General features: G+C 50.0%; 1 protein-coding gene across 2 annotated transcripts in view; it reads left to right on the forward strand.

Moving 5' to 3' along the window:
- The first annotated feature begins 291 nt into the window (after positions 1 to 291).
- ZC3H3 (zinc finger CCCH-type containing 3) overlaps positions 292 to 26,078 on the forward strand; it is a 184,389-nt gene continuing 158,602 nt past the window's right edge. For both annotated transcript variants that reach the window (XM_082314797.1, XM_082314798.1), the window contains exons 1-3: positions 292 to 367; positions 2,411 to 3,821; positions 5,577 to 5,773. In XM_082314797.1, coding sequence (XP_082170923.1) covers positions 322 to 367; positions 2,411 to 3,821; positions 5,577 to 5,773 — 1,654 coding nt within the window. In that variant the 5' untranslated portion in view covers positions 292 to 321. The remainder of the gene's footprint in view (positions 368 to 2,410; positions 3,822 to 5,576; positions 5,774 to 26,078) is intronic.

Raw genomic sequence — 26,078 nt, forward strand, 5'->3', positions numbered from 1 at the left:
GGGATGAGGACAGCCAGACCAGGCTGGGCTGAGGACAGGGGATGGGGTCAGGGGACAGCCAGGCTAGCCCGGGCTGGGGACAGGGGGTGGAGGGATCCGGAGCCCGCCAGGCCCGGCGGCTCAGGCTCGGCTCAGGCTCAGCCTAGGCCCCAGGCCCGGCTTAGGCCCCGCCGGGCCGCGCAGGCCGCGGTTGCCTCCGTTGCCAAGCGACGGCCGCCGCGCCTGCGGACGCCACGTGACGGCGGTTGCTCACGTGACCGGCCAACGGCCGGCGCTGGGCGATGACGGCGGCGTGCGGGGCGGTGCGGGAGCGCTGCGGGGATGGAGGAGAGGGAGCGGCTGTGGCGGCAGATCCGGCTGCTGCAGGGTACGGCCGGGGCCCGGTGGCGGGGGGGGGGGGGGACGGACCCGGGAGTCCGGGGGGAAGGGGCGGGTTGTGAGGGGGACCCGGGTGGGGGAGGGGAGGGCTGTGAGGGGACCCTGGAGGGGGAGGGGAGGGTTGTGAGGGGGCCCTGGAGGGGGAGGGGAGGGTTGTGAGGGGGCTCGGGGTGGGGGGAGGAGGGGAGGGTTGTGAGGGGGGACCCGGGAGTTTGGGGTGGGGATGGGAAAGGAGAGGAGCCCGGAGTGGCGGGGAGGGCTGAGAAGAGCCCAAGGCGGGGTGGGGGAGGGCTGGGGGCTGGGAAGGGCCCAAGGGGGGGTGGGGGAGGGCTGGGGGCTGGGAAGGGCCCGAGGGAGGGTGGGGAAGGTGGAGGGGACGCAGGGGTGTTTGGGAGATGGAGGGAGGGGAGAGGACCGAGGTGGGCCGAGGCAGGGAAGGAGCAGAGACCAGAGAGCGCTGGGGGTGGGTTGGGGGTCCCCACTGGGGGGAATTGGGGGGGAGGGATCCCCACGCTGCTGGTGCCTGTGACCGTCCTGGCTTGCGGGGAAGGGGGTGTCCCCTGCCCCACAGCCCCTGGGGCTGGTGGCACAGGGGTGGGATGTGCCGGTCACCCTCTGTCCCTTGGCTCCTCAGCATGGTGGAGGAGCACGGGGGGGATATTTGTGTGCCCTTTCCTAGCTCTGGTGAGCATCAGCGCTTATTCTTAGCACTAACTCGCTCTATTTATAGACCCCAAGGTAATTTTTCCTCATTAGTGAGGCCACAAACTCTGCTTAGGCCTTGCGGGGGATCTGCCTCCGTCCAGGAGCTCCTACATGGGGGAGATGGGATGAGACGGAGGAAAACGTGGTCCTCACCTCCTCCAGGAGGGATCTGCGGACGCTGCTCTTCCGGCAGCAGTGTGTAGGAAAAACATAAGGCTCAAAAATCCTTTGATAATCCCTTTTATCGGAAGTGTTTTCTAAACACTGAGGCTTAACAAGCGCAGCCCCTCCCTGATTGATACGTATCTATTATCCAAACGACTTCTATAGTAGAGCAAAGCACCGGGGAGGTGTGGTGGCTTGGCAGAGGGATGTGCAGTGACTCAACAGCAAAGCTGGGAGCCTCCTTGTTGCTGCTTTGAAGAAGAGCAACGAAGCTGGGGAAGGGTCTGGAGCACAAGTCCTGTGAGGAGCGGCTGGGGGAGCTGGGGGGGCTCAGCCTGGAGAAGAGGAGGCTGAGGGGAGACCTCATTGCTCTCTGCAACTGCCTGAAAGGAGGCTGGAGCTGCGGGGGTTCGGTCTCTTCTCCCAAGTAATGTGTGATAGGATGAGAGGAAATGGCCTCAAGTTGCACCAGGGCAGGTTTGGATCAGATATTAGGAACAATTTCTTCATGGAAGGGGTTATCAAGCACTGGCCCAGGCTGCCCAGGGAACTGGTTGAGTCCCCGTCCCTGGAGGTGTTTAAAAGCTGTGTGGATGTGGTGCTTAGGGACATGGTTTAGTGGTGGGCTTGGCAGTGCTGCGTTAACGGTTGGACTTGATGATCTTAAGGGTCTTTTCCAACCTCAACGATTCCATAATTCTTTGTTTTGTGTTTGGGGCTGGTGGTGACCGTGCTGGGCTGTGTGTGTGAGCAGACCCGCAGAGACTGCTCTGAAAAGATATCTGGAAATAAAATTCACATTTTTTTAAAATTAGGCTCCAAAACCAGTAATTCGAGCATCTGTTTTTTGCACATAAAAAGAGCATAAAGGGGCAAAAGGTGGCTGACAGTGTTAGTGCGGCTTGTTAAGGGTCTGTTGGTGAGTCTGTGGTTCAGACCTGTGCTGAACTGTCCTGTGAAATCGCTTTTGTTGCTGATTCGTGAGGATTGAGGGAGATATTTCTTTTCAGTTTTTCCTTCCAGCACCGGTTATCTGAAATGTGGCCTGTGCGAGCCTGCACGGAGCGATCGTCCTCATTGCAGCGCGAGGAAAACCAGCGCTGTGATGCTGTCAAACTCCCGTGGGACCGGTGATTAACAGACGCTGTCTTCTTCTCCTTAGGTCTCATAAACGATCATAAAAACACACACGGGGATGTGCCGCGGACGCTGCCATCCGCGCCGCCGAGGTGGAACAACCCCCGCCAGCCTGCCTTCAGCAGGAGGGGGGCGTTTTCGGCCAGGTACCCCCAGCAGGCTCCTAGGGATTTCCAGCTGCTCCAGGGTCACTCCTGGAGGAAAAAATATTCCCTCGTCAACCGGCCACCGGGATCGGCGTATGACGTTGGAAGCGGTGGAAGTGCCAGCACGTCTCAGGCTTTTGGAAGCCATGGGGACAGCCAGGCAGCCGAGCCACCAGAATCGTCCCCAGAGAGACATGTGGACTTAACCACGGATGGTAATATAGTTGTGGGGATCCAGCTGCCACAGAGGGCTGGCCCGTTCATAGATACGAAAGGTTTTGCTGATGTAGGTTCTTACTGTGAGTTTTCTGGGCTGAAAACGGTGGTCACTGCTCCAGGTGACTGTAAAAACGTGCAGAAATCTCCGTACACAAGCCGAAATGAAGAGAGAAGACCCTCTCTCTCCGTTTCATTTAGTTCATCTCACCGGTTTGTGAGCTCAGCGTACGTGAGCGTGTCGGATAAGCCTAGAACGGTGCGTCTGGCCGGCGACGTGGCCGGGAGCTCCCCTGCCTCCTGCGGAAGCACCAGTGAAAGCGCTGTGACGCTGAAATCGGAGCCGCAGCAGCCTTCCGTGTTGCCAGATCGCGAGCCGGCTCGGCACTTGGTACGGAGGAAGGCAGAACCGCCGGCTCCAGGGCAGTCTAGTTGTGAGCAAGTCAGGGATGCTTTCAGAGAGCCGAAGCTCCTTGGAAATGGTGAGACACGCTCTAGACCTGCTCAGGCTGCGGCTTTGGTGGTTGGGATGACACCAACGAAGAGCAAGTTTTCCGTAGTCTCCAAAGCTGCCGGTCTCCAAAGAGCTGCCTCAACATCCGTCTCCAGCAAAGCTCCGAAGTTCAGGAAAACTAATTACACGTGGGTCGCAAACCCCGGTAAATGCTCTCGTGCTGTGAAGAGATGGGTCAGCCCTAGAGCTTCTGAAAGTGCTAAGAAGGTTGCTGGTGGAGCAGACAAAGGTGCTAAACTATCGCCAAAAGCAGACTTGGGAACAAAGCTGAAGAAATCGGGACTGCAGACCAAACTGGGGGTTTCTCCCAGCAAGTATAAGTGGAAAGCCTCCAGCCTCCAGACCTTGCCCTCCACCTCCAAGTCAGCATTCAGGTGGCGATCCGAGGATCAGAAAAACCCTCCAGCCCCCAACCTCCCTCGAGCCGGCGCCGCCCCACCGCCTCCGAGCGCTGCGTCCGTTGGTCTCGGCGGGGTGAAGTCCTCCTTCGGCGATGCCACGCTGTCCAGTTACAAAGTGAAGAGTCGGACAAAAATTATCAAGAGAAAAGGAAGCTCGGGGTAAGTTGCTGGTCCTCTTTGGAGCGGTGTCGTTGTAGTCGTCGTATTTTGTGTCCATTGGCTTCACATAAGTTGTGGCCGTGCGTACGAGTGAAATTCCAACGAGGGTTGTTGGATCCTGGAAGGTATATTTGCCTTTCTCTTTCCAAGTGCGGTGACTTTGTTCTGGGTGGAGGCATCCCGCTTTCCAGGGCTGAAAGGCCTCATGTTTTTTAATTGTTTCAGCAGTCTGTGTAACTCTGACTTGAACCTTTCCAACAGAGCTGGCTTTTCTTCTCATCTCCCATCCCTGTTCTCCGAAGACTTTGCCACAGCACTTAGGAGACTCCTCCCTGACCTGAATAACAGACTGATAGTGAAAGGGAAGGAAATAGCTGTCTTCCTTTATTGATTTATTTTCTAATTCCCATAACTTTGTTACATTGGGGGCTGGGGAAAGGAGGAGAAGTGGCTTAAGTCGCCGTATCGTATATGGTCTGTCCCTGTAAAGCGCTGTGGGATGGAGCAGGGATGGGAGGTGAGCTGTGCATGCTGGGAAGAAGTGCTGTCCATGATGCTCTGCTGGTACTTTCCTCCCTTGGGTGCCATCCTTTTGTGCTATCCACCAGTAACCCAAAGGGTCCTCTCTGAAGGCTCTTGCTCTTTCTTCTCCTTGTTGAGTCGGTGACAGATCTGTGGCTGTCGTAGCTACCTTGGGAGAGCGCACTGTGCCGGATCAGCAGATAATCCTGGGGTCTTGTGGAGCAAGTTCTCCCTCCGGCCGTGTCTGATAGGAACAGAGTGCAATGGGAAGGTTGTAAACGAAGCTTGGCAGAAGGAAAAGGCGTGTGGGCCGAGTTATCTGCAAAAGGGCTTTGCACCGGGCTGGGAGTCGAGGGGAAACAGATAAGAGATTGGGACCAAACTTTCTCTGAAAGCTTGTGTGTCGTGGAAGTGTTGTGAGGGCTTCGTTAAGTTGTGCTCCCGGTGGGAAAGCTGGGTTTTGTGCCGCTTTTCTCGGCAGGGCTGGATGCCAGCCCAGCCTGTGCTGCGGGGAAGGGATAAGAGGGATGGGGTGAGGGTTGGTGGCACATCTGTGTGACCTCTATTTTACCACTGAACTTGGAGATACCCTCAGCATAGTGCACACGTGGTTCGGCTCCTTTGTCACTGCAGTAACTCCAAGCCTGAGCTCTTGAAAACTGAGGACTGTGGCTTAAATAATTATTCTTTGTGATGCAGTGAGCTGGTAACACGGAGCCGATTGAGGATCTGGTGCCTCAATTCCTGGTTCTGTTTCCCAGATCCTCCGCTCAGCACTTCACCGCAGATTTCCGTCCTTGCCTTGCCCTCCTGATTTGCTGGGAGACATGTCTGTGAGTGGGTTGTGCTAGGAAGATCCAGCAAGGATCTTGCTCCAGCAAGGTGCTTGGAGAAGCTGGGATTGTATGGGTTTTCTGGCAGTCAGGGAGATGAGACCCCCCTCATCTCGCTAAAGGACAGCATCCTCTCCCCCGCATCTGTTGAGCAGAAAGCAGAAGGCAATGAGTTGAGTTCGGCTCTCAAATGCCTCATTCTCCATCTGTACTTTGCCAGAAATTCATCACGCTTGCCTATTTACTTGCGATTTTCTGTTCGGTGCTTCTTCTCACCCTTGGGTAGGGGAGCACTGTGGAGTTTGGTGACCCAGCTTCTCTTCTCAGCTCTGGGCAAGGGGACCAAGTGCGTTTCGGTCACGTCTACCCTCTTCTAACCGTGTGGCGTTCCCCTTCGCAGTTCCCCGACAGATAAGAAGAACAGCCCCTCGCCCACCACACCTCTGAAAAGCCACTTCCACCTCAGGAAGAAAAACTCCGCACGGGGGAAACCTTCGGCGACGCCGAAACGCTCCTCGCCCAAGGGCCTGGTGCAGATCACCAAGCACAGGCTCTGCAGGCTGCCGGCCACCAGGATGCAGGTCTCCACCAAGGAAGGTAGGAACAGCCGTCCCAAGGGGTGACTGATGGTGCTCACTGACCGTGCGCCGGTGAAGCGGTTCCGAGGGAGGCTTTTGGATTTGGAACTGGGTTACCAGGTCCTCCAGGAGGTGAATCTGCTGTTGTTGGTCCCAGAGCAAACATTGAGGAGCAGAAGTTTGGCTGGAGTAAGACTTCTACCTTACCCCAGAGCTGTCTTGTGCTTTGACACCTCCAGACAAGGCCATTTTAAAGCTGCTTCTTGCTTTTAATGTGGTTTTGCTGGACTTACAGGCATCAAATAGGAAGATGCTCAAGGAAGGAAGAGGATGACAGGGGCAGTAATACATCTGTAAGACTAATCTCTCTTTTTGCACCGGGCAAAAGCTTGTGCATGTCATGAAATACTCCTCTAGCAATTACAGACCTACCTAATGCACCTGTATCCCAGTGCGATGTCTGCAGGCATCTAGGTTTTGTATGTAATTTGCTTAAAATTGCGATTGTTAGGGGAATACCGGGTCCATCGTGTTTGTGAACAGGTAGTTTGCGTCCGTGTCCTGCTGCCTTGGGTTGGCAGTGGTCAGAGCAGAAATCAGCGGCTTGGGGCTTGGAGAGCTGCACCCATGCACGCGTGAAACGTTTTCGTGATGTTTCTGGCTCAAAGCCTGGTTCTGCTATTCCGTGGTGATGTTATCGTGGACAAGTGGCTTCACCCCTCTGAGATTTAGTTTTCTCAAACGTATGTGAAGCGCGTTTTGCTTATGTGCCTGCGCTGTGCTTCTTCACGTACGGCAGGGTGGCCGGTGACACGGCGGTAGGCATCGCTTGAGTGGGGAGGGCTGTTCAGACCACAGCTGTCTCCAAAAGTAAAGCTGTTGAGCCTCTGTTTTCAGGAAGACGCTTCTGTGGTTTCCTGTTCTACGCTTCAACTACCGACTTTACACATGTGATGGTTGTTATTTCGTGCTCAGCTCTGCGTTGAGATGTTGCTGTGTTTTGGCGGCTGAAGAGATGAGAATGGGGGCTTGCGGTTCAGGAAAGGGAAAAGCTTTTTGTGGGAGGAGAAGAAAAATATTTTTCTCTTCATGTGTGTGTTTGAAGAGGGGTTTGGAGGGATGGGGGGGATGCTGGGAGGACAATTTTGGATCTGGCGCTTTAGGAGGAGGGCAGTGACTCGTGGGAGAGGCAGGGCAGGGAGAGTAAGATGTGCGTTTGTGCGGTTGCATCGATGGTCCAGCGTTCAAGCAGTTGCGTGACTTTGGGGCCGAGTCTTGCTCCATTTAAGGATGTCAGCAAACCCTTTTGTGTCTGAAGAGGCATGAAAGCTGCACCTCCAGACGCTCCGTGTTGGAAGTTTTCATGCAGTGCATGAAGGCAGCATGTACGGTTGGAGGTCTCGGTCGTCTTTGCACTGTGGTTGCTCTTCTGGGATCTCTGAAACGAGATGTGGTGGATACAGCACGTGGCCAGATCCAGCTGTGATGACGATGTGGGGGCCACGAGGCTTTTCCTCCTTGGGTGATGGTGATGTGTGGGGTGGGGAACGCAGCCCTTCATCCTCTCAAGAAAAATCCACTGCCTATTCTGGGGTGAATTTAGGACTCAGATCTCACAAACTGCTTGATGGGGACCTTTCTGCAGCGTGGCATGTCCAGTACAAGTTATTGAATAAATCTTTATGCTGTAGAGCTCCTTTTTAAAGAACTTAACGTGCTTGCTGAGAACCTGATATGAGCAGCTCCGCTGCAGCTCTGGAGATGCAGAGTAATTTGGGGTTGCAACAGCATTTTACGCATGAGGAAATTGAGACACTGCTAGTTTCAGGGATATAAGCTGTTTGGGTGATCCAGGAGCAGACCCGAGGTTATACCAGATCCTTGTTCTCCATGTAACTCCGTGTTTACACCTGGGTTTGCTCAGCTGTGCACGACGTCGGGGAGGTCACCGCACTGAAGCTGCTGCCTTGGGAAGGCTCCTAGCACCCATCGAAGCTCGCTTGACTCGGCAAACATCTCTTCTTTTTAGAAGCTGTCAGTAAAGCTTGTGCCCAACCAAAGTGAAGCTTCACATAGGTTAAGAATATACAAAATGGATCAAAATCTTCTACCCGCCCCGGGAGCCTGACTGGCAGCTGCCAAAAGCCTGTGTCTTTTGGGAACGTATTCTGAATCCTAGTTTCTTGATTGAAGGTAATGTTCTCACACTGAAAAGACTTTTGATCTTAAACTGCGTAGGGCTGAAAATATGTAGATAGAGCAGAAATATGGCTGCGCTCCTGGCTTTGATCAAAGTAGGAGTTGGCAAATAAAAAAGTTTAGAGAAAGTAGGGAAAAAAAAAAAATAAGGGAAATAGGTCTGGAAGTGACTTTGGGAGAGCACGTAGTTCATTCCCCTGTCCAAAAGTGGATCAGCTTATCAAACCATTCCTGATAGATGCTAGCCAAACCTAGCGCAGACAAAACCCGGGGTTTATAAGAGTTGTGAGTTGTCTGTGTTGAAGCGACTTATGTTATTTTCCAGCTTGGATCTGCGCACTTCACAGTCTTAGCTCAGAGATGTGGAAACGAGTACCTGCTTTCATAAAACCTGGCGACCATGCCTTGTGGCTCTTTTTCTTTGCAAACTGCAGTACCTGCTGTACAAATGCGTCTTGATTTGGTTCTTAAAATGACTAAGAGCAAAAGGAGATGTCCTGCCTGCCTTTTCCTGTGTGCACGCACACGTGGGACTGCTCTTCCTCACTTCATAAATGCCACAAATCCTTCTTTTCTCCGTGCCTCGCTGTGCTAGTGGGAGCACGGACACTGATGCCTTAGATGGTGAATTAAAAATGCTTCCCCACCGTGATTATGAAATGGCTTCTAAATGTCTTTCTTGCTTTCTGCAGTGGAGAGGAATTATGCTCCGGTAGATGAGCCGTTATTTGGACTGGAAAATGGACTGGCAAGTGGCAGCGGGATCCATTCACTTGAAGCTCTGGAAGGACTCCGTAGGCTGCCTTTCTCTTCCCCAGGGAGGAGGGTACAAGGTTGTTTCTGCTGTGTTTGCTGCTGCTTTCTCCAGCCTCTCTGCAGAGCTGAATTAAATACATCTTTCTGCTAGGAGGACTTTGTGCAGTTGACATCTCTTGCTGGGTGTATTTTCTGTTGACGTGGTGACTGTGAGAACTTGGCTGCGTCCCCTTTTCCTGGAGAGGTTCTCCAAGATGCGACGCAACGATGTAAGTTCGCAAGTTCTTGTCATCTTTTCTCTACCGCGCTTACAGGCTTTCCCCTCGCTGCTGGGGCATCAAGTGATAAATGCTGATATCACACGGGTAGATGGTTGCTGGTAATCTAATCTCTGGTGTACCATCGTCTCGGGGGATCCCAAAGGACTTGATTTGCTCCTTCCCGTGCTGTTGGCAGCTCTGCGAGGCAGCTGCTGAGCGATGCCTGGCTGCTTTGCTTCTCCAGTCAGCAGAGAAATTCAGCGAGAGTCTTGACTGCTTTGGAATTGCAAAATGAGTTTTGGCAGGGTTGGTGCTGCTTGTTGGGCATCTGGTTAAGGCTGAGGACTAGCAAGGTGCCTGCCCCACACATTCCTGCTTTTACCTTCCTCTTGGCAGCAGCAGCCTTGCCTGTAGCATGGAGGTCGAGCAAATAAGTCCAGCAGATGCTCACCTTCATAATTAGCCCGTGGATTTGGTTCCTTTGATTAGAATTGAGTTTATAGGTTTGAATCCCTTATACCTTAAGGCTTTTCTTTTTTTTGAGAGGGTTCAATCCCAGGCAGTGCATTTGCAGCTTAATGTGTTGAACTGTTCTCATGTTCTGGGTTTCTACAGCTGTTGAATTATTGCTGGACTTTTCCCACATGTGCTAGGACTTTTTTTTTTTCTTTTTCTTTTTTTTTTTTTCCCCCAGGGAGACATGTATGGTCTAGTACAAAGAGATTGTTAGATGCTGGATGGGCAGGGACATTTTTAAGGCAGCATCCCGAAGTCCGATGAGAGAGCCTTGCCACTGATAGGGCTTGGAACAGCTCAGACATCGCTCACGTTGCCCCTAAATGTATAATTATGTATATAGTGGTAGGTGTCAACTGGTTTCACAGCAGTCCTATAGCGAGCTGGGAGTAAGTAAAGGCTTGTGAGTTCAATTCCTGGCTTTCAGGTTATCTGAGAGGTTTTGGGAGGGTTGTTTTGTTGTTGTTTCTCTCTGCTTGTGCGAAGTGAGGGTATTAATCAGGTGGTGGAGGTTTAAGGCTTGCCATTTCTTGCAAGACAACTGCGAGGGAAGTAAGTGGGGTACAGAGGAGCTACTGGGAGCCTCTGGGAGCAGAGCGGGGCACGAACGGAGCCGTGAGACCGATGTTAAAGTCTCTGGCTTGATGCCGAAGCAACACCCATTGCGTCTCTTGCTGGGAGCGGACCAGTGACAGCCCTGGGCCAGCCGAGTGGCTTACCTCGATCGGTTTGTCGTCTTGAGTCTGGACACGCACAGCCCAGCTAACAAACCGATTAAAAAGCCGGATGGTTCACGCTGGGCTCGTGATCCCACTGGGTGGATGTGGTCGCGCTGGAGCCCGGATCCGATGGGCGTTCGTGCCTGTGCGGTGAGTGAGCATCCAGCATTCCCAGGGAGCTGCGAGATCCCACGCCGGACACAAACAGCGCGTGTGTCGGGGCTGAGGACGGAAGGACGGCTGGGGAGGAGCATGCCCTACTTCATGTACCGCAGCGTGGGTGCAAAAAGCTGGGTCAGCCCCTTCCTGCCCCGCTGATGCGGGCGGCGTTGCGACGCAGCTTTGCTGTTTTCTTGTTTGCCCTGTTAAACAGGCTTTTGGGATACGTGGCAGGAGCCCTGCGGTACGTGCCGAAGGCATCGGTCCTGCCTTTCCCAAGTGTGTAACGCAAAGGCCTGTCCATCTCCTGGCTCTCCAGTTCCCTTTTCGGACCCAAATGGACCTGAAACTTGGTGTCAAATCGGTGTTTCCCGATGGTCTGTGTTTGGAGGCGCTTGCCTCTGTGGGAATCGCCGTGTTTTCATTTAAGGATCAGCGATCGTCCTGGAGAGAAAATGGAAAGTGGCAGACTGGTAGCGGTTCTCAGGATTATTTAGGCTGCTCTCATGATGAGTGTTATACCTGCAGCTGTTATCAGTTAACTCCAAAATACTCATCTGATTAAGTTGGAACACTTAATAACCACTCAGAAATTGAGGTATGTCCCGAACTGAAGTTGCTGTGATGGGACGGTAGAGCGGCGAAGCATTTCTAACGCGGTTAGTGGGCTCTTCATCCGCCTGTTTTAACGCAGGGCTTGCGCTGGGGCAGAACGCGTGCACAGGAGGAGCTCGGGTGCTTGACCAAAGCAAAGAGGAACAGAAAGTGTTGTGTTGCTCAGCGGAGCCAAATTAATGTTGATAAAACAGCCTTTAGACGCTGGACTTCTTGACCACTTAGTACTTAATATTAATGTGCCGTTAATATTAGAGTTCCTTTTTTTTTTATTATTCTTTCTTCCCATTTAACTTCTTAGGCTCTTTTTGGAGGGAAGGAGAACTTGGAGATAATTGCTTTGCTGGGAGTCGTGACTCCACTCAGGTAACACGTCCCTGCTTCGGGCACGGTCGCGAGCCTGACGAAGCCGCTGGCCTTCCCCTTGTTTGAACGGGCTTCGCGACTTCTGCACGGGGTCTGCTTCGTCCGGCACCCGCAACCTGCGTATTTCAGACTCCTGTCCGAATGCCAGGCTTCCTATACACATTTGTGTATAGAAGTGGCAGATACAGGCTGTCTCGCTTGCCTCTGGTGTAGACAAGACAGTTCGGATCTGAATCGGGTATGAGAAGGATAAAAGGCAGCGGCTGCTTCTCTCTTTATCCAGGGAAAAGCTGGAGGACCAACAAGGATCATCAGGATGCTGAATATGGTCCTCAGGCCACGGGTGCCACTGTGTTGCGTAGAAATAACACAGCCTGTTTCAATGCAAGCTGAAGTTAACGATGTGATTTCTATTTTTTTTTTTTTCTTCAAACATAATATATGTTTACTTTTTTCAAATGACTTACCGTAATTGGAAGTGCTCTTACAGCCTGAACATTTAATTCCCCTGTTAACTGTGTGGGAGTCGCGCCGGGGAGGTTGCTGGGCTCTGCCCTCATACTGCAATCCCTTTTTGGATGCAAGAAGCCGGGGGAGGCTAGCTGGTAATTAAGATGTGGGTGGAATTTCCACGGATGGCAATTCCCCCAGCCATCTTTTTTTTTTTTATTATTATTTTTTGGCATCTGAACCAAAGGATTTGATTTGGAGAATAAATACTGTGCTCCTGCTCTGTCATTTGCCGAGTAACTTCCCTGCCAATAACGGTATGTTGTAATTATGTTGTCTAAATGGCAAATGTCTATCCTGAATTGGCTTTTTGTTGCTTATTTGTTACAGAAAATGGCCAATATAATCAAATTGTGTGCGTACGTTGGGACAACTCCGCTTCCTGCAGCGCTTTTTGGCCCTGTGCTGCCCGATTAGCTTGGGCAGCCTTTATCCGCTTTTTCCAAACTAGAGATGGGATTATTCCCAAAAGTGCAGGGGGTTGATCTTTTTATCACCGGTTTTAAGGGAAAATACCAACTTTTAAGGGAGGTTTGCCTGATCCAGATGCGATGGCAGAGGGATGTGCCCGTTCCTCCTGTACTACGAGTCCTGTCCCAGCAGTGCGGATGAGGGAATCCCCCCGCTTTCCCGACAGCCTCTTACTCCCAGCTCTAGCTGATCGCTTATTTAAAGTCTTGCAGGATGAGGCCCTTTCTCAACTCTTGTTTTTGATGAAAGACAGGTGAGTGCTTGCAGTTGTGAACCTTTAATCACCCCTGCAAAAAAAAAAAAAAAATAAAAAAATCAATGCTCTTGCCCTCCTTGGCTGCCGCAGCTCTCGTGCAACGCCGCTGCGCTGGCGAGCGTTCACCCTGCTCGGGCATTCGGCATGACAGCGCTGTCGTTTCTTATTCCCCTGGCTTTTTCTCTAGGAGAAACTAGAAGTAAGTGCTTAAAATGATGATTTGTTTTAAAAAAAATGTCTTCTAATGTCAAAGATGTGACAGCTCTATGGATGGGGAGCAGCACCGTGGCTGTTCGTCGCGTGTCCGGCACGGGAGCGGCGGCTGTAACGGTGCGTTGGGACAAGCAGGAGAACTGGGGATTTTGGGGAGTCTCTCGTGCCGCCCTTCCTTCCCCGCAGCCCTGCAGAGGGCACTCGTGCCCCTCGCATCTCCCCGGTCCACCTTTTTCTGGTTATTGATGGCCTAATTTCGTCTTTATGTGAAAGAAAGCAGATATCAAGTAATTTGCAGCAATAACCTACTAATGCTGGGCCAGTATCAAAACTCCCATGTTCATTTCAAGTGGCAGATAAAACACTAATATATAATTATCCTTGCAAATTGGATTGTTTTAAATAACCAAAAGGCTATGGCCAGGAGAAAACTATCCCATTTCCCTTGAGTTACTATTGCAGTGTAATTGCTGCGTTCAATCAATTTCCTTGGCATTAGAAATTCCATCACAATCAACATTAAGCTTTATTCATTGTGATGGCTAAGAGCCGGGCCATTTCTCCTCTTTTCCTTAACTGGCAAAATTAATCAGGGAAAAGATTTTAAACATTTACCCGTGCGAAAGAGGTCAGCTCTGCCACTATATTGCTCAGCAGATAAGGGGGCTAATAAAAAGAAAATTGAATTACTAATGATCGCCAGGAACAGAGTATATAAAACCTGGCAATCGCCCGGTTCAGGAAAAAGGAGAATCAATTTTCTTCGGACAAGGTGCGCTCATTTTTTATTTTGGCGCATATTATCAGCAATTTAATTTGAAAGCGCATAAACAGGAGGAAACAGTTAGAAAATAATGAGCCTGAAGGTGTAAAATGCTGCAGGATATATGCTGTACACAATTTATTTGGCACAACAGATAATCACTTTAATTGAATTCAAAACTGCATTGTTCAGCAGCAGTGCGGGCTGCCCGCCTCGGCCCGGGGGGATTACAGAATATTACAAAGATGCCGGCAAGAGGCTCCTCGGTGTCTTTTCCCCTCCGTAATGTCCCCTTCCAGGCAGGACTTCTCAGCCGTGTGCCCGGGATTGCTTAGGCACAGTCACAGCTGGCTGAAAGCAGAAGATGGAGAAAAGCGAGAGGCAGATTTCTCTAGGGACCCTTGTATCGCTATGTATATTTGTTTCTTAAATAATTTGGTATTTGGGTTTGATGGTTCAGCGCAAGATCATCACGTAAGCGTGCAGCGTAGAAACTGGTCATGTCTTCTGCTTCACGTGAACTTATTTCGCTGTGTCCCAGCCGAACCTCCCGAGTTAAAAGCCTAGCTACCTCCTCCGGCTTGTAGTGATCTCCTGGTCTGCTTATTAAACTGGTTTTTAAGTGGTAGCTTTTGGATTATGCCCGGGCGGCGGGAGAGATGCTTTTGCCGCTGCCGGTCGGCGCGATTACCACGCGAGGAGCTGCGCTGCCAGGGTTCATCCTTTAATTTCTTTTGTTCTTTGGGTTTGGAGAGCGGAGCGGACTCGTGTCCGGGTGCGAATAACACCGTTACTCGGCGCTTTGCCTGTCCAGAGCACTTTGCAGGCATTAACTAATGAAACGGTGGTTTGGTAAGGTGGCACAGGAGGGGTTGCGTTACCATCTCCGCTGTACGCGTGCCTTGGCAAGGGAAGCCAAATAGACGGGGAACAGCAGCAACGACCAGTCTGTGGCCTATCCTTTGCTGCGTGCACAGCTAGGAGGCTAGTTTTTGTGTTTTCCCCCTTTAAAACATTCCTTTCCTGCTTATCTTTGCCTTTCTCCTGCTCCAGACTGAGATAAGGCAGCGCTTCGTGTCACCGGCTTCCTGCACGTCCTCTGTTGCCACCACCAGCGCTGAAGCTGGCTTCTGCGAACATGAACAGAAGGAAATCCTCTTTGTATTTCCTTCTTTCCAGAGCGAAATTCCATCAGGATTTGTAAGACCCACTTCACCCTGCCACCTGCAGAAAAGTTTCTACAACTCTTAATTTCAGGCAGAGCGATGGTCACCTTCCAAAAAATTCCCTAAACCCTCCTTTCTCGTTCTGCTTGCCCAGTAACGCGAGCCGTGCGGCACGAGGGCGTTGGGACGAGCAAGGGGCGCTTGCTCGGAAAAAGGCTGGCGGCAGAAGTGGAAGGAGCTGGTTTGCATTACTCGTGCCCAGGCGAGTGCAGAAAGTAAACGGGGCGTAAATGGTGAGGAGTAAGTTATGGCTGGCATCTGAATGCTCAGCTGCTGTTAATTTTATTGACACTGGGTGTTTGTATCCCTCTGGCAGCTTTGAAAATCTCAGCAATGGATTTTATACCCCCTTCTATTTTTTTTTTTTCTTACAAAGTGAAGGCCAATCAGTAAATATTTCTAATGGCGAGATTCCTTTTGGGGCACTGTGTTTTGTTTTGGTTTTTTTTTTTTAATTAAGTTGCATTCCTTGCTTCATATTTTTTTTTTCTTTTCAGTAAATTGCACAAGGTGCTGCTGCTGTTTGTAAGGTGACATCTCAGATCACGTTACACGTGAGTTAAGCTGGTGCGACATCTCTGTTACGTCTTATTAGAAGGAGTCGGAGGTGGCGATCCCTGCCCTCGAAGGAAGCCCTTGTATCATGCTCGGCACTGCTCAGGACCCCTTGGAGTTCGTCGCGTCTTTTCTTTGCTCCATCATTAGTCTCGTCTTTCAGAGCGGGTCCTTTCCAGCTCATCCGAACCCTTTGCAGGTTCGCCGCTCGAGGCCAGCAAGGCTAATGTCATTACGCTGTCATACGTAGGTTTGACCTTGCCCGTAAATCATTACGTTGTCAAATCTCTCTTCTCGCTTTTGCTGGCTTGTCCTTGGGAGCCAGGGGTGGAGTGTGGCTGGCGAAGTGGCTGCTCGCTCCTTCACGGTAATTGGGAAAAGTTCACGTACTTGGCTTTTTGCCGGCACCAGTTAACGTCAGCGTTCGTAAGTAACGGTTTTGGGTTTCTGGCTTTACTTGGCATTTACAGGTGACTTGTCCCAAGCTGCAAGAGGAGCTGCGGGCAGCCAACAGCAGGGATTCTGTTTTCGGAGCCCTCTTTTAAAAATAACAGGCTGCTTCGAGCGAGGGAAGTCTGCCTTGCTAAACGAGGAGGTGTCGCCATGTAGACAACCTTTTCCCCAGCGCTCAGCTCGAGCGTTCCAGCGTTTGGATTTGGGGTCAGGTAAAACAGCGACTGCGATCGGGGGAACATCCAGGCTGAAATGCCTCAGAGACGTGATTTGAAGGTGATCGTCTGCCTCTAGATAAAGCTGGGTGCACGGTGCTCCTGGCCTGGCTGAGACCTGTGGATAGACCTCTGCCAGGGGTGAAGGTGTGGAGCAAGTGATGAAGGTCTGGGGAGCAGCAGGCGACGGCATGTAAAACCCCTCTGCTCTTCACGTAGAGTCGCTTTAAATGATTCTTAGTTTCTGTGTCCACTCTTTCTCCCTTTTCCTGCAGAATTCAAACGGCGTGCTCGATTTAATGTTGAAAATCACCTCTCAGTACCCGTCTCCCTTATTTCAGAGACTCTCCCGTACCTGTGTACAGTGCCAGCTACCATTTGATTGTGAAATTCTGTTAGTAGCAAGCAGCTCTTTGGGGAATAGTATATTTATACGGTAATAGGAAAAATATTTGGCTTTGAGGATGCATGACATCCTTTCATTGGCTGTGACCCTTGATATTTTCAAGTCCGTGGGGGGCTTTTCTAAGAATTCAAACCTTTCAGGGACGGCGTGGTGCAGAACAAAAATAGAAGGGGGGGAAAAAAAAAAAAAAGAGAGGGGAAAAAAAAATAGAAAACAGAGCAGTAGGTCTTAGCAGAGCGGTATGCGCTTCTCGCTCGTCCTCCTGGGGCTTGCGTCACGCCGCTTCTTGACGAGCGCCTGTAATCTGTTACTCCGAGTAGCACTCGGATCAGGGTGGCACGGTGTAATTTTGGTCATCGGTGCTTTCTCGTTGAATGCTGGACGTCTCTCCTTGCTGTTATTTTTACGGTGAAGCTAGTATTCATCGCTGGAAGGGCAGAGAGTTGATAAAAAGAGCCTATGTTTATAGCTTGTGCTACTAAAGAGTAGAGGCTGGACGCTGTCGTGCTGACTTTACGAATGCGTAGTGTGTGATTTCTCTGCTGTTTGGGATCTTTTTTTGTTCGGAGGGGTTGCAAGCTGCAAACCTGGCTTGTAATTCTGAGCTGGGGTTAGGCCCTCGCTTGTCCCTAGCGAGCGTGAACAGGTTTGTCTTCGTGGGGATGCTCCGGCTGTGTACTGAAGCTTTTTAAAACAGTTTTCAACCTGTCTGGCTCTCCCTGCTGCTCTGAATTGCGCTGAATTTCAGTGCTGCTGCCTCTTATCCCCTTGGTTATCTTTCCTTGGGCTCTTGAAGTAAAAATAAGGAAAATAAAAGCGGGCATTTAGGGCACTTAAAAAAAATATGAATGCCTCCGTAACCTGAAGCTTGACAGTGAGTCTCTGGTTTTCCTTTTTCGTTTCCTCCTTTTGCTGTTTTCTTTCACCTAATACCCAAACCGACGGAAGGTATCCCCGGCACAGTCGCCGTTGAAATTACTGATGTTTCCCGTGCTGTGAACCGATGATCGGAGCATCCTCCGCAGCGCTGTCAGGACTCCCCAAATCCCGCCCCAGCAGATGGTCGACTCTCTGTAAAACCTGGGTAGGTTTTTCTGTTCTGCTTTCTGCTTCCCGTTCTTCTCCAAATCCCCATTTACAAGTCTCTTTTTTTTTTTTTTTTTTAAATTTTCTTTTGCGAACGCTTCCCATTTGATTTTCCTAGTAACAACTCACAAGCTCCGTACATCGATTCCTCTCTATTGCTGCTGGGCTGAGTTAGAAGCCATTCATTCGAGGACTTGCCTGTTCACTTTGCGTGCTCTACAAAGCGATATAAATGAGTAATACCCCTCAGAATACGTAACAGATGCATAAGTGCACCTGGGGTAAGTGCTTTGCGGACTTGACAACATCTCACGAGTCCTACAAAACTGTGCTGTTGCAGCAGCTTTTGCGGTTTCAAGTTTCTGCTGTAGTCGAAGGGATGGGGAAACACGTTTGCTTCAGTTGTCAACGGGAATTTTGCTATTGCCCCCGGGAAATTTAAGTTCGAGGAACGTTTCATCCGCCCTTGTGCCTCTGTATAATCCACACGTGTGCGGTTTTCGGCAGACTTCTATTTTGGATCGTGCTCGGGGTTGTTTTGGATAGTATCAAGGAAGGGTGTTGAGTGGGTGTACCGGCACGGCTGGTGAGCTGCGGGTCCAGATCTGTTCCCAAAACTGATCCTACATGTTATTAGCCCTTAAGCCTGCCCTTGGGGGCTCTCCGGTGGAAAAGGGCATGAGCATACTTGGAGCCTTAGCGTGGGCTATTAACTCCCGCGTCGGTCGCGATGGCGACGCGTGTGCTGTTGCTGACTGCACCGGCAAATGTCCTGGGACATCTTGTCCTTGGGTGGGACAGAGAGTGCCTGGGAAGCGTCTGCCTGTGGGTGGGATGTGCCACACAACTTCGGTTTTCCTTGAAGAACCTTCCCAAAACAGGTCTTGTGAAGCCCTTCAACAAACAAACCGGTGGGTATTGGCACCCCATTTGTAGCCTGGGTAAAAATCAAAGAGCTCTCCTGAAAAAAAAAAAACCAAACCCCAAATCAATAACTGCTGAGCTTATGGAAAAGCGCGACGCTGCTGTGTAACGAATCCTGCTGGTTGTAGGAGAGAAGCAGCCACGTTTTTATGGAGAAGTAAGGGAAGGTCCAGCTCAGGAACCGTGTTGAGGAGGTCCAGCGTGGTGCCAGATGTCTCGGGGCAGCCTGCCTTCGCTGGAGGGGCTGTAGAGCTCCATGCGCCGTAGGATGCTCTGGTGCATCTCCTGGTAGCCTCAACTCTGAGCTTTTTGGGGTGACAAGGACACGCTTGAGTCAAAGGGCTCAGTCAGAACAGCTTCAAATACCGCTTTTTGAAAAAAAAAAAAAAAAAAAGAGATGAACTCTCTTCTTCTGAAGAAGCGATTTGAAGAAGAGACCAACCTCTCGCCCAAATGGTGTTTTTTCTTGGCTGGGTCATGGCGCTCGGGTTGATTGGTGAGCTTAATCTGGCGATGATGACTTTGAAATGGTTTCCTCGCAAGGCGGTTGTTTGCTTGCTTATTAGGAAAGCAAGGTGCTCGGTGTGGAGGTATCCGTTATCAACGAGAAAAATCAAAAGGGGATTTGATAGGGTGAAACAAGTTCATCAGAGATACCGCTCTGTGTATATATATATATATGTGTGTGTGTGTACGTGTTTTTAAAATAAGATTTACTCTACTATCTCAGCATTAAGTGGGGCATTTTACAGTGCTCCCCTTCTGTGAGCTCCTGCGATCCATCATTTCCCCGCTAGCGTGCTGTAGCGGCTGTTAGATTTTACTACACCAAACACTGTAAAAGGGCATTAGAGCAGTTAAATCTGGAGTCTTGCTTTCATAAGGAAAAAGAAAATGCTGAATTAGGCAATGGAAAAGGCAACCACAGCGATACTTTAATCTTGCATAAATTATCAGAAGAGTCAGAGGCTAGCAATTTTATGTATTGTTATAGCTCTGCTAATTAATTATTCCAGAATAATCGATGTTTAGAAGAACCAAAGTTTGGTCCTTTTCTGTCTTAATGGACTACGGTATTTACTTTCAATATGGCAGCTGTATTTTTTTTTTTTTCTCTGATGTGCCAATGCTTTAATTTTACCCCGTGGGGTTAATGCACTAGCTTTTCTAAATATGTACAGTCTAAATGATGACCAAACAGGGAAATGTTACTCCGCAAATTGTCCGTGGGTCTAACTCGCAGTGTTGGCTTTGGAGCGAGGCATTCCTGACGTCCAGGGAAAGTTGAGTCTCCACCATGAATATTTGAAGGATGAGGTGCTCTAAAGGAGCAGAGGAATTATTTAAGAGGCTATAAAATGGTCTATAAATTGAGATGAAATGGTCAACATGCTGGGAAGATCTGTGCAACTGGGACGAGTAAGTTGATATTTATTTTTTTTTTAAAGTAGATGGTGAAATTCTGGCCCCGTTGAAATTGTCTGGGCTTAAACTTTTATCCTTATGCTTCATGGCATATATATTTTAAACGCTACTGCTTGCTCTGGCTCATATACTGGGGCTAGAGGAGCGGTGTGTCACAGGTTTGTCTCTCTCTCTCTGTATATAGATAGATACAGATACGTATAGATATATAGGGAAGCGAGCAGGGGAATTTGCTAAACTGGGTTATATTAACATTGCTATGCTACCATTCTGTTAATCTGACAGAATTCACGACATTTATTCAATTTCTGAGTTAGGGATCAAGCTAAAGACAAATTCCACTTATGGAAAATTGAAGTATAAACCTTTCAGAAGTGGAACAGCGGGAGTTGTTGTCATGTAAATAATTTTGTGACAGTCGGATTGTTTTCTTAATGTCATGCTTTGTAAAGGGTAAGTAGAAAATTATAAGACAAGAAGAGGTCTCTGCCAGCTCATAAAAAAAAAAAAAAAAAAGTTTTGCCATTTTAGCGTGCTTTCTTCGTGTGCTTAAAATAAAATCTCGGTGCTTTGGCACGGCATGCTTCGTTCAGGAGGGACCCCCTTGCAGAAGGATGGTGCTGACTGTCTTGGAGCACTTCCCTGCCTCATCCTGGTATCAGAAAGAGGAGGGAGACAGCTGAGGGATGCCTGGAAAAGAAAAGTGCAGATTAGAGAGGATGATCAGGACTGTTATAGTTGAGATGTAATTAAATATTTAGTATTTAAATCATGTCTGATGTTTGCCTAGGAATAATTAAGTCAGGACACTTGCTTTGGGAAGATAGATTGAAAAAAGTAAGTACTTTGCTGTGCATTGCAATGTGGGGAGCAGTTGAGCCTGCAGCTCGTCCTGGTCCTAGTTTCTAGACTTGGCAAGTTATTATCAACTTTGTGCTTAATTTTGAATATTCTCTTCGATAGAAAGAGATTACCTGCCTCTGAATGGTGGAATCGCACAGAGCTGCACATCAACGTGTTCATCTCTTTCTGGAGAGTTTGAATTCTTTGTTTGCAAAGGACTTCGGATCCCAATAAACTCAGTGCCTTGAAACGGAGCTCAGGAAACCTATAAAGTCCCAGTGTCCTTGGATAGCGTGCACCTGACCTGATGCCCTGGGTGGCAACTGGTTCAGTAGTGGCTTTGGTAAAACGGGCCTGGGGCTGCGTTGGACCCTAAGCTGGAAGCTCCCAAAGTGTCCTCTCATTACAAATAGAGCAAACTGGATTGGGCTATGTTAAGAGGAATACGGCCAGCAGATTCAGAGATGGTATTAACCCTCTTTCTGGTGCTGGTGGGGCCATACTGGTACACAGTGTCTGGTTTGGGGCATCCCAGTTCAAGAAGGATGCGAAGAGACGGTCCAGCGGCAGAGCATCTTGGCATGACCTGGGGCGTGCAACCTAAAGTAAGGGGTTGAGGGCGCTGGGCTTGTCTCAAGAGGCTGTGGAGTGTCGGCCCTTGGAGGTGTTTCAGATCTGGGTAGGTGAAGCTGGGGCTGCCCTGATTTGGTGCTGGTGATGCTCATGCTTTAAGCAGAGGGTTGAGCTGGAGACCTCCAGAGACCCCACCAACTTTTCTGTGATGCGAAGGAAGTAACTTCTGCTACAGTGCTGAAGTTTTCCCTTTAAGCACCAAAATCCCTGTGCACCTTACTGGGTTTTGCAGCGTTCGTGACTGATGTGTGAAACCCGGCTGGTAAAACCATCCAGTTCCCGTCTAGCTGGGAGGAGGTTACTGTCAACAAGACTGGTGCAGAACTGCCGCTGTGTACTCGCTTCGCAATCACGTCCGCAAGGACTCTGGAAACTACAAAAGTGCCAGAGATGCCGTGCCAAAGCCCTTTTATTAATCTTTCCTGAAAAGAAGGAAAGCAGTCGTAAGATCCTCAGCGTTAGGAGTTGATTCTGGAGCCCCGTCGTAAAAAAAGGAAATTGCTTGTGCAAGGGATGAGGGTACCATGTTCTCAGATGTGAAGGTAAGGACCAAAGCAGGAGCAAATCCAACGACTGTATTTCCCCGCTTGAGAGGACTTTTAATCTAGCCGGTAGGTCTAAGTTAACCCAGCGCTCCCAGACCGCAGCAAATGAAGATCTTTTTTATGGACTCAAATTAATCTTATATTCACAAAACTGAGCTTTCCACTTAGCGCGATTGCCTCGCAGTAGCCCCGCTGTGGCTAGGGCTTGCTTTATTTTGCGTGTGCTGTTGTTCCGTGCCGTTATTCACGCAGCGCCAAGGCTGTAAATTATCCTTTACAGTCAGGAGAATGTGCCAAGCAATTAATATAACCGGTGTCCTGAAGAGCTGGTGATGGAAGGAGCCTAGGAAAAGAATGATGCAGAAGAAATGCTGGTTAACGAGCAACTAGGTCGGCTTGTGAACAGGTAGGGTTTGCTGTGATTCGCTTCTGAAGATTGTACTTAAACGAAAAGATCTTATAAAGAAAATAAGGGCAGCATCCATTCCTTGTAACAGTGTGTCTCCAAGCTTTGAGCTCGTGCTCCATCAAATAGCCTTGTGAATCGGTTGGAAGCGTACCGGCGTCTGGATTGCCCAGCTTGGTGCAAACTTGTCTTTTTACCTTCATTTATAAAAAATACTTACCCGAGTGAATGGTGCAAATAGTCAAAATTGCGTTAAGGCTGAAGGCTTTCGCATGGGGCTTCGCTACCAGGAGCCGCTCTGTGGGGCGCTGGTAACGCAGACGTCGTCCCCCCGTTCCTGCAGCGCGGAGGGAGATCGCCCGCTGCTGACCGCCCGGAGTCTTTCCGTTCCCCAGGAGGGAAAGCTGCTCTGCTTTTTCTGGGTTTTGCAAGACTGCGTCTAACCTGTCTTCTGGTGCCAGAGCAGACTGAGGATCACTGTGGAGCCTCAGCGAGGACATGGAAATACCCCTGAATATGCGGTTCTCTCTTTTCCCTTCCCCGCTGGTGGCTTGTGGCACGTCCATCCCCATCCACTGCTTCCCGAGTGTCCTCCTGGGCTGTTGCCTGTTGTTTGGGAGGAGTTTTGACCTCTGAGATGCTGTAGGTGCCTCTCTGGGATGAGGTCTCTGGGATCATGAGCCCGTGAGGATCCTGCCTGTGGGCGTTGCGGAGATCGGCAATTAAAAACACGTCTCCGCATGGGCAGATTGGGCTTTGCAGTTTCTTTCCAGAGCTTGGGGAATGGAAACATCTGCTTTACAGGGTTTTAATTTCTCTCCCTAGCACATCCATCCCCTCCCCGGCAAATTTTAGGGCTGGGGAGGATATGTGCTGCAGAGGACAGGTGAGGACAGGGCAGAGCGGTATGTGAACAAACACTCGGTGAGCCAAAAGGGTTAGAAAACCCAGGACATACAATGCCCGTAAAGTGATCTCTGCTCCTGAGCAATTCCCACCCGTACCAGGGGGATGCCCAGCCCCAGCGACTCTCCCACTGTCACCACTTTCCTTCTGGGGCCGGGCAGGGCGTGGGTGACATGCCATTGCCTGGGCATCGCGTGGGGAAAGCAGCTTTGTTGAAAAGCTTCCTAAACTTGATATCCTTGTTTATCTCTTTGCAGTCCCTGCCTGGCCCCTCTAGATAAACAGGTGCCAGCGCGTGCAATTCCCAACAGCCGCTTCGCTGCCTGGATCGTGCCGAGAGCGAGCCGTGTCTACGCGGGGAGTTATTCCTGCCTCCCTTCAGGGTTGGAGCATCCCTATGGCAAACGGGCCGTGGCTCTGGAAACGGACCCAGGACCTGGAGCTGGCTCGGGGAGGCTGGTCCTGGAGGTGTCGGCGGCTGCTGCCGTGCTCGAGAGCTTGCGGGATATTTATTTTGGAGCGGTTAGACTTGTGCAGATAAGCTGTCAGGTCTGTCCGAGCCAGGGGAGGCAGCGTGTTGGCTCTCTAATACGGATAAAAACCTCCTTGCTGTGCTGAAAAGATCTCATATATGGCTAGAAAGGGTGCTCTGACCGACGGCTCCACGGCTATTCTAGGACAGTGAAAACTCATCTCTATTAGTGCTGCAAACCTCTGCAAAGCGTGTAAGACAGCCCAGCCATTTAGACTCATTGGTAACTTAAAAAAATGCCATCCTGTGACTTTCTTATTTTGCTTTCTTTCCTCTCTCCGTGCCCGGCGAGGATCCCTGCTGCCAATCCCCGCGCCGGCCGAGCGCTGGCACGGCTCGGCTTAGCCCGGTGAAGCCGCAGCACCTCTCCCGGGTGCTCTCGGCATTGCTTACGTTCCCCGAGATGAGCCGGCGGTGGGAAAGCAGTGCCCCGCTGCGGGATTGTTTAGTGTCTCGACTTGAAGACGTTCCTGAATGAAACCCTCTTAATTCCCACCTGAACGCTGTGGTGGCGACATAAAGCCCAGTAATAAAACGTAATGAAGAATACCAGCATGAAATCAAGATGTTAAACCTCTGCTGGTGACAGGCAGTAAATCTGCAGCCTGGTGTTTCCCTTTGCTTTTTAATATATATTAAAGCGAGCAGCTTGTTTTATGTCTTCTTGTCTCATGGGCTTTTAAGCGGAGCGGTGCTCAGTCCTGGGTGAGCGGGACTTTTTCTGTTCCCTTTCTTCCATGCTGTACCTTGCAACTTTGGTCTCCTACTTCAAGGATTTTCAATCTAGGGACTTCTGGCTTTCGGAAGAGTTGCTCTTTGGTTCCTGTGTGTTTTAAAGGCTTCGGTGCATGGCAGCTTTCCTTGCTGCTGCGGGGGAGCTAAGCTACAAGTTTCTTTTCAGAGCAGCAAGCGGTGTTAGGTCTGCTTTGCTCGATGCGACCCCTTGCTCTCACTCTCTCTATCTCGAGGCCTGTGAGAAGCAGCAACGGTTGGGAAATGTGGACGTGCAACTTAGATTTCTTTTTCAGAGTAGTTCAGATTTATCGTAATTAAATTTTCTCCATTTTTTTTAACGTGGTCTCAGATTTTTCAGGCTTTCTGGTAGTACGTGGTAGGAAACATCGGTTCAAATAGCTTTTCTTTAATCCGTGCTGTGTCCTCATGATTCCCAGGCAGTTTTACCATTAAAGTGAAGGGACATTTTTGTCTTTATTATGTTTCCCTTAATGGATACTCAATGTGGATTCGCTTTCTGTTGCACGTCAGTAGCTGCGTGTGCCGAACGCGTTGCTGAAAGGCTGGCTTCATACTAACTGGGGTGGGATAGGACCTTGCCTTTTCCACTCCATCCCCTAAAAAAAAAAAAATATATAAAACCTGGACATCACGCTGGCCACTTTGTATGTGCTGACGCTTCTTTTGTCCTGTCCTCTCTTCTCGAAGATATTAGTGCACATCCCGGGCTGCTTAATGCTTTGCTTTTTCTCTTTTAAATATTCATGTGAGCAGAGTGGCTGGGTTACTTAATGGAGCAGCACGGTCTTTCAAATCCAAAGCAGAAGTGGACTTGTTGTCAATAGCTTTTAAAAACTTTTCACTAATCTGGCTGATAGCCTGTCAGATTGACATATTTCCCCTCTTTTAAAGTTTAAATGAATTCTGGTGCAAGAACGGTTGCTGCTTATGAACCTGGCCTTGATGTGTTGCGCTGGGAGAAGGGCAACCTCCGTAAAGGAGAAGAAACTACCGATCCCCCATTAGACAAGGAGATTTTCTGCTATCGAGAGGATCGCTGACATGCCAGAGGGATTTTTAGTGGGTTGTTTTACCTGTAAACCAAGGACAAGAAAGTAGTCAAGGTAGTAAGGAAGCAACTCAGAGGAAGAGAAAGTAGAGTTGAACGAGTATTGCGAATATCTGCAGCGGTGCGGTTTAACGAACCCTTGATTGAAGAAGGGAACGAGCTCTGGGCTGTCCCGGGTTGTGTAAGCTCCCTGGAGAAAAGTAACTCATCCTTCTCGGGAGAGGACTTTCCCTTTGCTTTCTCCCGTCTTTTCTCTCTGTGGGGTCTTGAGACGATGGCCGTGCTGACAAGTTGTCGTCCCGGTGAAGTCTCTGCGCAGTGCAAACGAGATGCAATATTGTTTGGGGCTTTTAACTGCTCTGGTAGCACGAGCAGTCATGTCCAGCTCTCATTTCTATTCAGATTTACAGCTCTCTGCATCTCTCTCAGGAATCTGAGGGTCTTCTGCACCTTGCTCCCTCTTTAAGGGTAAAACCCTTCATCTTTTCCCACTGTCACCGGAGAATTGACTAAAGATCGAAGGAGTTGGATGCTGTCCTTTCTTCTGCAGCGTCAGGGCTCG

This window comes from Platalea leucorodia (genome assembly GCF_965183815.1).
Source record: "Platalea leucorodia genome assembly, chromosome: 1".
Taxonomy (NCBI): Eukaryota; Metazoa; Chordata; class Aves; order Pelecaniformes; family Threskiornithidae; genus Platalea; species Platalea leucorodia.